The sequence below is a fragment of the Neopsephotus bourkii genome, unplaced genomic scaffold (assembly GCF_033783945.1).
Source record: "Neopsephotus bourkii isolate Nb327-2 ecotype Australia unplaced genomic scaffold, CSIRO-AGI_Nbou_v1 NB_272, whole genome shotgun sequence".
Lineage (NCBI taxonomy): Eukaryota > Metazoa > Chordata > Aves > Psittaciformes > Psittacidae > Neopsephotus > Neopsephotus bourkii.
The window spans coordinates 14462823-14474956 of NW_026900781.1; the positions used below are offsets into that span (position 1 = coordinate 14462823).

Below are 12134 nucleotides of genomic sequence, written 5' to 3' on the forward strand. Positions count from 1 at the left end.
GATGGATTTGAAGTGTTCCCATTAGCTCTTTAGAGAACCAAGAGAAAATCTTCAAATGGTCCACTTTGGATACTTTGGGTGATAGCCTTAAACACATGGCAGAGGGGTTAGTCAAGGATGGGATTTCAGTGAACTTGGTGGAACTATTTGAACGTGGAGATTTCAGCAGTTAAATATTTGCATGTGCCTGTTTAGGGCCTGAATTTTATTTTAGGCAGTGTGCTGTTTGTATGTATAAGAAATGAAAAAGATGTATATGATAGTAGAGTGGTACAGTTCTGCTGAGAGTGTTTTTTCCATCTTGTGCTTCTGAAAGAGCAGTGAAGTTGAGTGCTGTTGTGCAGTTTTCTTACACTAGTCTATACTGTTTTAAATTTTATTGGCTTAAGAACATCCACTTAATCTAAGCATGACAGGCTTTTAGAAGCATCAGCACTCCAGGCATTAAAACTAACATACTTTTCCAAACCCATTTTTCAATAAAACAAAATCCTATTTTGGTTTTGACAGATGAATGATGGTCCTTTGTGCAAGTGCAGTGCTAAAGCCCGGCGAACAGGAATAAGACATGGCATTTATCCTGGTGAAGAGGTAAGTAATTCTGAGAATTGCAATTATGAATACAAACTTGCTGCTGTAAACCCATACTTGGGTTGATGTAAGGGTGTTTTTTTTTAATGATTTACAGGCTGAGTAAAAAATCTTGTGTGACTTTAAATCATTTAGTTATATAACCTCATGTTTAAAATGCAATACTGGTAATGAAATCCAACTGAAAACTGTGGAAAACTTTTACCTGCATTTATTTAGTTCTAGGGTTTTGAAAAATGGTGTTGGAGTATTTTCCTTAGAAATATTCATTTGTACAGAGTATGCTTTATGATCAGTAACATTTTTAGAAGTAAAAATGGTGCTTGGATGACCTCAAGCTTTGTTATTCTAAAAAAAATAGTTTGTTCTGGTGAAAGAATTGGAGGACATTAATATGTAGGGTTTACAATTTACCCTTGTAATTTTTCTTGAATAATTTTATTTTTCAGTATGCCTTTTCACTTATATTTACTGAAACATTCTTTTGTTTCTCTGCAGTTAAGGATTTATGAATGCTTCTGTGAATTATTCTAGTTCAGAAAATTTGCTTTGGTTTGAAGCTTATTATAAATCACTTCAGTTCAGGATCCGTTCCTCCCCACATTGTCTATAGTGTGTTTTTTGTAAAGAAGAAGGGAGAAAATTTGGGAGGAGAAAATTGATATATAAAACTTGCTGCATGAAGGCAGCTGCTTCCTGAAGCACAGCCAGTTGGGAAATTTTCTGAGGAGATTATTGAAACCTCAGGATATACAAGTTTTAGAGTGTCCTGTAGATACAACTGCTTAGCTTCAAACTGGCTGGTTTGTAACTGTCTTTTTGCAGAAGTGAGAAGTTTAATTTGGGGCTGAACAGCCAGAGTAATTACCCTCCTTGCTGGATGGGTTATGCAAAATGCAATTGCTGCATGTCACTATCTTGCCATCACAATCAGGCCAACTTTTGTAATGCTGTTTAGAGTAGTACCCATTTGCTGCACTGACGATTTTTTTTTTCCTCATGCAGAGAGATGTATTCTGAACAGGCTGGTGTCAGCCTCTAAACTGCAGCAAATTGGATATAAGCCATATGGGAAACTGTTTTTATCTGACTGCTGAGGAATTTTAGGTTTTTAAACTGGATGCTTCAGAACCTGAAAGAAAACACAACTTCCAGGCGTTTGGTGTTGTGTCAGTTTGCACAGAGGGCTGGCTGCCTTTGGATCTCTCAGGCAGACAGAGCAGGGTTACCAGAGCTGTCTTTGTAGTGATAGATTAATCTGTTCTCTTCAGGACCCAGATTTGCCCTGGGCAGATGAGCTGATACTTGTCTGTCTTGATGCCATACTTTGAGATCTTCTTATGTGAGGTCCAGGTTCCTTTTTGTAAGCTTTTAAAATCCATTTCCTGAAACTGATCTATATAAAAGAGGAAATTATCCTGGTATGTAAGCAACTAACTGCTGTGTGTAAGAAAGATTAAGAGTCAAATGGAAAATGAAAAAATAACAGCAGTTTTTAACTTTTTTTTTCGCGTTTGAATAGCTTTAAAAATATTTATGAAAGTGAAAAGACAGATAAGGCCTCACTTCCCTTCTTCCCAGATTTTATTTTTTATATTTTAAATCTTCACAGATTTTATATTTTATTTAATTTTTCTTAACGCCTGTTTCATGGTTATTATAAATGCTTTATTCTTTCTTTTAATCTAAATTTGCCTTGACTCTGCACATAATTCTATTTATCTCTTTCTTTAAGCCCATTAAACCATGTCGCCCCATGACCAACAATGCTGGAAGACTATACCACTATCGAATTACTGTGTCACCTCCCACAAACTTCTTAGTAAGTACTTAATAAATAATTCTAACTAGGACTCTAATTTTGTTTTCAGTGATGGGAGTAGTACTGCTTCTTGCTTACTCTGTGGTGGTTTTGTTTGCTTTTTTAAGACAGACAGACCTACTGTTATTGAGTATGATGATCATGAATATATCTTTGAAGGATTCTCAATGTTTGCACATGCCCCACTAACAAACGTAAGTATGTTTATTACTATATATGTGGGATTTGTTTGGAAGATAATCTTTTTGTGCCCTGAAGTAGAACTTTTCTAAAACAACGTGTGTTACAGACATCTTTCCAGCACTGTGGACAGGGTAAAGACATTTGTGATGATGAGTCTCAGGTTTGTCTTGACAAATATTAAATTCTGTAAGCATTTAAAGGCAATTAGTTTTGTTTTGAAAGGAAGGAAGTATAAGAAGAAAAGGACATGATTGGTATCTGACTGCCCTTCTTTTCCAATATAAGCTGTTAGCTATATCTGAATGAAAAACATGCAAGTGCTTAATTTCTGTACACCTGAAGATTTTTTGTTATCTTAATAATTCAAAAACTGTTTTTTCAGTTGCCACAGTGTTTGTTTCTTTAGTTTTATTCCTCTTACTAGCTACAGCACCAGTGCCAAAACCTGGTACAAAAATGGCTACCAGTACAGGACTGGGAAGTATGAATACTCGAACTGAGAGGCACTAGAAGAAAATTTTTTCCCTGAAGTTTGCTTACATACTGTATATGGCAACAGTTTACTTTTGGTGAGCAGGGGAAGGGTCTCTCATTGACAGGAAGTCAGGGAGAGAGTGGAATTCAGCCTCTGGCATGCATTCCTTCCCAGTAGCAATAACTCAGCCTTGGGATTCAAGGCAGATTTGTCTCAAGGCTTTACATTTTCACTTTCCAAATGAGTGAAAAGGAACAGTTTTGGCTTACTCCCATTTAGAGGACAGAGAGAACACTTTATATCTGTGTGCCTACTGTGTGACAGGAAGGCAGAGAGGTATGGAAATTTTTAATATACAGAGAACAAAGAAGACTTTTCTCATCTGACACAAATAGTGAAGCCATTGAACTTACTCTTACTGTAAAGTACATGTGTGTTTTTTCTCACTCCAAACTGGGGAAGTGATAAGCATCATTTTTACAGAGTTGGAGTAGAAAGCAATGCTGTATTGTCAGTTCCGGTTACTAACGTGTATAAAGCCCTTTGGAAGGAATCTTTTGGTGTCCTGAGATGATTATTGGCAATATAAAACCTGCTGTTTGAGAGACATTTCTGTAGTCTATTAGAGATTTAGCCTTTTTGTGTTAAAACATGCCATTTAAACAAACATATACACCTTCAGCAGTATGTGGGCTTTGCAAATGAAGGCACCTTTTTTTCTGAGGAGAAAAAATTAAACGGTTGTCTTACTAGTTAGTTGAGCTAACTTCTGAGAATATTTATTTGATAAAATCAGTGTAAAGCTATAGATTTATTCTGAAGTTCTTACATTGTGCTGCTATGACTTAAAACTGTTTTTTTTTAAGACAGTATAGCTAACAGAATTGGCAGTGTGCTAAAAAACACCTTGCCTTCAGGTCACTGTATCAATCTGACATATGTCACCAACAATAAATTCACTTCCAAATATACAAGTGAGAGAAGATATGGGTTTCCTAAGCTACGCTTTTTCTTCTAAAGAAAATTTTATCTCCAGTAGATGGCATTATTTAATCTTCCTTTACCATCCCTTCTGTCAGCCCTGTGTTATTACAGAAGTAGCGGTTAGAGCTGTTACTTCTCTTTCATGTGCTTGTGTTCCCCCATCTTTGCATGATTCCCCAGAGCAGCTGTTTTAGTAAGTGCCCTTTTCACTAGACAGTAATACCCCTGCATACAAAATTGTATTAACTATACATTTTATGCTGTATAGTTTTTCATGCTATTTCGTTTTCCTTTCAGATTCCACTATGTAAAGTAATCAGATTTAACATTGACTATACAATTCATTTCATTGAGGAGATGATGCCTGAGGTAAGAAGGATAATTAGTCAAAAAGTGAGGGTGGGTTATGAGTTGTTGATATGCTTAATGGATTAAACTCTTTAGAATCCCACCTTGTGAATTCTCTAAGAGACGGGCTGTGATCTAAGTGAATGGCTGAATAGAAACTTGCACTCACAGGTACTCCATCTACCTATACTATTAATATATTACATGAATATTACAGAATCATAGAACAGAATGGTTTGGAAGGTACCTTCAAAGGTCCTCTAGTCCAGACCCCCTGCAATGAGCAGGGACATCTTCAACTAGATAAGATTAACAAGAACCATATCCAGCCTGGCCTTGAATATCTCCAGGGATGGTGCATCTACCACCTCTCTGCGCAACCTGTGCCAGTATTTTGCCACCCTCATTGTGAAGAATTTTTTCCTCACGTCCAGCCTTCTCCTGCTTTTAGTTTAAAACCGTCACCCCTCATCCTGTTAACAACAGGCCCCACTGAAAAGTACCTCCCCATCTTTCTTATAGACTCCTTTTCAGAAATGAAAGACTGCAGTAAGGTCTCCCTGGAACCTACTTTTCTTCGGGTCAAACAACCCCAGCTCAGTCTGCTTTTCCTCATAGGAGAGGTGCTCCACTTCTCTGGTCGTTTTTCTGGCCCTACTCTATTATATGTTAAAATCAAATACTAGGAAGTGTTTCTTTTCATTTAAGTGGTATACAATACATATCAGGTACTCTTATTTGTACTACTGAGTTAGGCATTATCCTTCTCTTACAGATGGCAAAAATAAGGCAAATGGAAGTACTTGCTTGCCAGGACCATATAAGTCAATGGCAGAGCTGAAACTTAATGATAAGTTTGAAGGTCTGAAGATTGCTTATCAGTACTTAATATAAGTTGTTGCCAAAACAAATTTCCTGTGGATACAAACAAAGCCCATTCAGTTAATAATAGAAATTAATCCCTGGTGAAACCACTTTGTGAAGTAAATTGTTGCAGTGGAACAGCATGTGTAGGCCCAGAAAACCCCCTGCATCTTAACTACAAATATAGGATCAGTGTTTAATTTAGTCACATATACTTACATTTCTTTTTCTAGTTACCTCTCTTTTTTCTTTTTGTGACTCACCAGCATCTAAATGTATGCAAGTGCCCTAAAATTCCTCAGCAAGATTAATGTGATCAAAGCAATTAAGTTGTTAGTGAACCTACTGTGTTGTCTCCAAATCTTGTTCTAAGACAACAAATGGCCACCAAGCAAATTAGAAAATAGGACATTTTTTGAACTTCTGCTTAAACGGCTACAGCAGTTGGCTACAGTGTTATTTGCAGACTGTCTTTACTAATAATTACTTCCAAAGGAAGTTGTGTTTGGGGTGTGGAATTTATGGCCAGTATAATACATGTAGAATTTATATCCTGATTTTGATGTTGTTGTTCAGGAAAGCTTCTTAAATTCCTTCATTGCTGAGTGAAAGCCCCTTGCTTTGGAGGAGCTGCTTCCCCACTTGATGAGAATCTCCCCCTTGCTTATGCTATGTTGATTTGAACATTGAATAAAGAGTCTTAATTACAGTGCTTTCTGAAGAAACCACTGTGTTATGTTGCAGTAGATGATTATAGGTTTATCAATATTGTTTCCAAAGCCCGGTGTCTAGTGGTTGGCAGATACGAAGACACTGGGTTTTTCTTTTTTTTTTTTTTTTTTTTTTCATTTAATTTGATTTGTTTTTTCATTTCATATGTGGGTGGCACTGTATGTATTGTAGTATTATATAATTATAATGCTGGTTTATTTCTTTTCCCAGAATTTTTGTGTGAGAGGTCTTGAGCTGTTCTCTTCATATCTATTCAAAGATATTTTGGAGCTGTATGACTGGAATCTTAACGGTAACTTATTTAGGGGGAAAAACCGCAACAAAATAACATACCCAAATGCCAATTAATTGTAGCTGTTGTAAATAAGATTGCTTTATTAGGCTCTTTGATGTAAAAAGAGAAAAAGTGGAGAGAAGCCTCAAAAGAACAAAGTCATATGCTGTTTTATAATAGAGGGACAAACTTACCCTTCCCCAAGAAGATAAAAACCTTTTGGAATTCATTAATGTGGACTGGAGCAATTAAAATACGCAAACTCAGCACAATATTCTTGCATATAAACTAAATTTCTTTCTTAATCCAAACCTGATACTTTTAATCAAACAGTAAATATTATTGTGTGTTGATACTGCATAGTATCATGTGCATGGTCTTTCGAAAGTTAAGATGTCAAGTAGGCTATTCTGTCTGGTTTTACGAGCTAACAAACGAGTTACTTGTATGCTATTTCTCTACAGTCAACATACAAGGCAGTGTCATAGACAGCTGTAGAGGGATAACGTGTCATTATAGCTGAATGGTTTTGACTTGACAAGATGAAAATACATGTTTCTGTGAAGACTGCAACAAAGGAGCTTCAGGGATGATACTTTCCTTGGTCTGAAAGAAAACAGAATATCAAAGGAATTTCATTTCAGAATCTGTAGCTGTGTTTTGGTGTCTTGACTTTGTCATGGAGATGCACTCTGCACTTAGTGCAGTTAAACTGAGCAGCATATGGGTAACATTTTGTGTAGCCTTCTTTGGTTTGATACTAATATCAGTGTTGTCTTTTGTATCACTGGTTCTGATTATTCTTTCTTTTTTAGCACCAGTTACTTACTGGTTTTGTTTTTCTTTTCATGGAAAGCTTTGTATGATGAAATAGGAAATGAAAAAAAAAAACCTGTCATAACATCATGCAAATTTCCTTATTATTTTATCTTTTGTTACTGTAACCAAAGAACACCCCAGTAATAGGGAGGGACTAATAAACTAGCATTTGTGTCTGTAAAGGTTAAGCAAATTATATAAAACAGTTTTTTATCACTGTTTTAAGCAAAATTACTGTGTTTCTGTTAGAGTCTTTTTAAAGTTATTGTAGCTTTCTTTGAAATTGTGCATATAAAAGCTTTCACTAGAAGTTGTTATTCTGTTCCTCTCTACTGTGCATTTTGTTATTTTTCTGATTGAAATGTAGCCCTATCAAATGTAATCACTGTTTACTGATTCTGTTTGTGGCAGGGTTACATTCTTTTTCTTCTTTTGCAAATATTTTGCTTTTCATAAATTTTCTCTTTTTTTTTTTTTTTTAATATATTTAAGGTCCCTTACTTGAAAATGATTCTGTTTCCTGTCCCAGATTTCACTTCATGCCACGATTTGTGAGATTTCTTCCAGGTAATGTTTGCATTCTGTAGCTTTATAGTAATTAGATCTAAAACTAAAAAAAAACTAAAAAAAAAAGGAAAACAAAACCACAAATCCCCCCTAAAAGCACACCCCCCCCTCCCGACTCAGAAATAAAACCAAACAACTTACTGTAAACAGTTCAGTCAGTATAGAGATACGGTGCTTTCACTTGAAGTCTGTAGTTCTTACTGGCAGCGTGGATAGTTTACTCGGAGCTAGGAGCAGGCAGGCAGGCCAAGTCTCAGCTTTTGTCTCTGTCATGGTGATTTTAGGCAGTGCTGAGTCATCCTTGTCTTGCCTTGTGATGGAGTTGTGCCATTCAAGGAGTGCTATTACCTAATGTCCCATGTGAAACTGATTTTCATATCCCCTCTGCTCTTCAGGGTACCATGAGATTCTATAAAAATTCTTGATGTGCAGTTTTGAGGGTCAGCATGATTGGCATTCCGGAGCACATGTTGTTCTGTTTGTTTCTTAATGCAAACTGAAACTTTGAAGCAAATGGTGAAAGACATAAAAACATCATTCAGTGCAATTCCAACCCTAGCCTGCCAGCCAAGGACAAACTTTAGTGTGGAGCATTATGTTTATTTTGAGTGAACAGCTTACACAGGCGTTTAACACATCCCTGAGATACTGGGGCAGTCATTCAGTTGATGCAAATGGCATGGCTCCATTGAAAATGTGTCCTGCTGAGATCTTGCCAGTGATTGCACCATGTTGTGTGGACAAGAGGATGCATTTCATCTGCTGGACTGAGGGAGCAGATGAGACATGGAACAGTCTTTGTCATGAGGGCTGTGGCCTGGAGGTGCTCTCTGCTCTGGGCTTTGAAACTTGGTTGAGATATTAATTATTGCTGTAGCTAAATGAGGTTTGGCTCATTACTGTGGAGAGTACTGATGACTAGATGACTATATTTCTAATTGTTGTTGCTTCCTGGATACACAACACTGTTCAATCAGAAGCAGAGCTCTGAGGCTTGCTAGCAAACATTGATTTGCTTTTGCTGAAGCAATTTACGAAATAAGCCATCAAGCTACATGTGGCTGATTAACTTGACCTCATCACAAAACGAGAGCAAGTTTGACCTGCCTGATTTGTGTAGCTTGAGGGTGTTTTCCTGTTAGTTTCGGGGTTTTATACTAGGATTTATTTTAGTTTAATTTAGAAGTCAGCTCTTTTTGTGCTTTTGGATTGTTGTAGGGAGAGGTGAGTCTCTATAGCATATATTCCTGTGTGCTTTCACTTTAAGTTCCTAGCCTTCTAGCTCTTTATAAAAATGTCTTTTCTTTTTTCTTTTTTTTTTTTAATATTACTGCATATATAGTTGCCTTTCAGCATATTTATGTTAGGGTTTTTTTTTAATCAAGTTTGCATTTCGCATTTATTATTTTTGAGATATCCTTAGATATTTTTAATTTCCAGAGAGTGGGAATCTATTTCCTCCAGGTATGTTTGCAGACACTATCTATGTCTAATCAAAGGAGACATTGGTACAACAGGTCTCCACACATCCATCAACTGTCTATTAAAAGATAAAAGTGAATTGCTGTTTTCCTATCCCCTTTGCTTTTCTTTCTTGTTTTTCTAATGTGGTCTGAAAACAAGTGGTTTGGGATGTCATGTTTTCTATGTAAATTACTTAGAGAGAGGCCTTGGGGTAGCTCTGAGCTTTGAGCTAATCATACCAGGTTTACTGAGTGTCAGAGATGTGTAGCATGGAGAATAGTTAATGTATTGTATTCATAGTTGTAGATTTTTATGGTGATAAATATATTGAGAGTAGAAGACTAGGAAAAAAATAATAAACCTGAGGTCCCAAACACTGCATGTTCTGACCCAGGAAAGGTCAGGTCTGTTAACTGCTATTGAGCACACTATTTGTAGTGACTTTTACCCTTCCTGTACATGGCCTTCAGTAAGGATACACTTTTTTTGTCTGTGTGTGTGATTGGTGGACATGGGCTACCTCTTGTGTAATGGTATCTAGCTGTTGACAAAGACAATAGTCTTGTAAACTGAATCCCCCTTTAATCTGAAGGAAAACTTTGCATATTTAAAAAATTGCCCCTGTAGCTATTCAGAAGTGTTCTCTGTTTCCAGTGAGGTTTGGAGTGTATTTTCCCCATTTAAGATTGCCTTTTGGAGTTTGAATGAGGTTAATTGTTCTGAGAGGCCAAGTTATATCATTCCCTTTCATCTTTTCTGTACCATAGCAATGTAATCCCAGCTGAAATAAGAGAAGTGCTTGTTCCCTTGCATGTCTTGTAGAGGACATCACCTTACACAGCACAGGCATTATGCAGCAGTTCTGTGAGGCTTTTCCTATGGGCCTGTGGTCACATTCTCTGTGCTGTGGCATCATCTTCAATATTGCTATAAGTCTTTACTTCTGTCTTTTTTCTCCACTACTTTTTTTTTTGTGTGTGTGTATGTACTGATAGAGAGAATGTACTCAGGGGCAGGTATCAGATTGCTCCTGCTTCCTGGGATAGGGAAATCAACATTTGTGCTTGGTGGGGATGAAACTTCAAGATGCCTCCATACCTACAGATTAATACTCTGTTGGTGAAGGGGATCAGAGAGATGTGTGTCAGAATTAAAGCACTGTAGTAATGTGTCTTATCTTTTTACTCATATGAGCAGACATACAGAATTTGAATAGTTGGTGGGTAGCAGTCCGTCAGGACTGTCACTCATCTTCCCTGTTTGCATTTTCATGTCTGTAATTGGCTACCTGGAGCCAGTCAGATGTTTATTATACTGTCTTCCTTTGTTATAAGCACCATTTGCTGTTCATGTTTTCTGGGGTTTCAGAAATATTTAGTAGTTTTCATATGCACTTGGTTCATTTAGTGACAGAAGACTGCATGTGGCTCTTTAGTCTTCATTAATGCAGGTACAGAATGTAAGCACTACAGATGAGCTTAAAATGCAAGGATAACTTGTTGCATCAATCTAGAAGTATCCCATAAAATTTTGAGTGTTCTTTAAAAAAGCTGCAGAAATGCCTAAAGGTTTTTTAACTATTGTAAAAAGAATGATGAAAGTGTGAAAAGGAAGATGTAACTGGACAATATAACTGATTGTTCTGCCTACTCATTTTAAAGTTTTTTTCAGGCAAGTTAGAAACTTCAGCTTTACAGTATGATGAAACTGTTACTCTTGCTTCCATTACCGTTACTGCTTCCAGTTTTAGCTAAGTGTTTATGTATGTGCAGTATTCATCAATAAAACATTTGCCTTCATATTTGTCAAGTTGCCTAAGCATTTTGCATTTAGTTTTGCTCATCCAAATATTTCATGTGTTCTGCATATTTTCCGTTTTGCTCATGCTTTAGGAGAGTAAATACCTGAAATGTGGTTTATTTATTTATGTTTTTAAGATGGAGGGAAAGAAGTACTATCAATGCATCAGATTCTTCTGTACTTGTTACGATGCAGTAAAGCTCTGGTGCCTGAAGAGGAGATTGCCAACATGCTTCAGTGGGAAGAACTGGAATGGCAGAAATATGCAGAAGAATGCAAAGGGATGATTGTTACCAGCCCTGGCATGGTAAAGTGAATAATCCTGTTTTGTGAACAGCCCAGTGGCGAATACATGTCTTGTTTCAGAAGGATTGCTGCAGGCTGAATTAGAAAGGGAAAAGATGACCGGTGACAGTTACAGATTGGTATAGGAGCACTCCATTGGCTTGTTCTAACCCTGAGAACAATTGCACCCTCTGTTGCTCTGCTTAAGGGCAGATTTCCAGATGACCACTGTTTCAATGTGCATGTGAAAAGGAATGGCTAAATTTTATGTATTTGAAACTGTAGTTTTCTCCTGTCTCACTTTCTCAGACTGTTTGTGTGATCTTGTTTTCTTTTTCCTGACACAGGACCGGAGAATTAGTAACTGTTTGCTATTCTCTTTCATCTTCCTCTTTTGACCTCATAGATCTAGATAGAGTACTCTATCCAGACTCTGCCCTGAATATGAAAAAGGTGTTTTCTGCCTATGAGTATTTTTTCCACATTTTCTATGTTGTTCTTACTTACACTGAGGAATTCTGTGTACATTAATGAATGCATCCATTAATTTTCAGTGCCAAGCTTGAAACCCCCATGGCCTTATTATTTGTGAAAAAATTAGTATTTTAAAAAACAAATTCTCTGAACACAGCTCCTTTCAACTCTAGTGTTATGTGAATTTAGCCCATTTTTCTAACTTTCACACTTAAGAAATGTGGGTCACAAGAATAGATGATGTCCACCAAAAGCTACAGGGTTCTCTCTGCATGGTTTCATCAGTATTGCAGTGGTATCATCTCAGCACAAGAGGCATGTTTTGGACCTTATATTATAGGCTGCCATGCAGCTTTCTTTGTTGTAACACCTTTCTTCCTCTGACTTAATTTTGCTTCTTTGCTCGTAGCTTAATTTCTTAGTTCCAGCAGAAAAAGTGTGACTTGGTATCA

The 12134-nt window shown here is 36.9% G+C and overlaps 1 protein-coding gene across 1 annotated transcript in view; it reads left to right on the plus strand.

The window, feature by feature from the left end:
* Nucleotides 1-12134, plus strand: part of DROSHA (drosha ribonuclease III) — a 74606-nt gene that overhangs the window by 13596 nt on the left and 48876 nt on the right. Inside the window, exons 7-13 of the mRNA XM_061346682.1 lie at nt 511-591; nt 2327-2413; nt 2521-2607; nt 4353-4424; nt 6210-6291; nt 7585-7659; nt 11061-11230. Coding sequence (XP_061202666.1) covers nt 511-591; nt 2327-2413; nt 2521-2607; nt 4353-4424; nt 6210-6291; nt 7585-7659; nt 11061-11230 — 654 coding nt within the window. The remainder of the gene's footprint in view (nt 1-510; nt 592-2326; nt 2414-2520; nt 2608-4352; nt 4425-6209; nt 6292-7584; nt 7660-11060; nt 11231-12134) is intronic.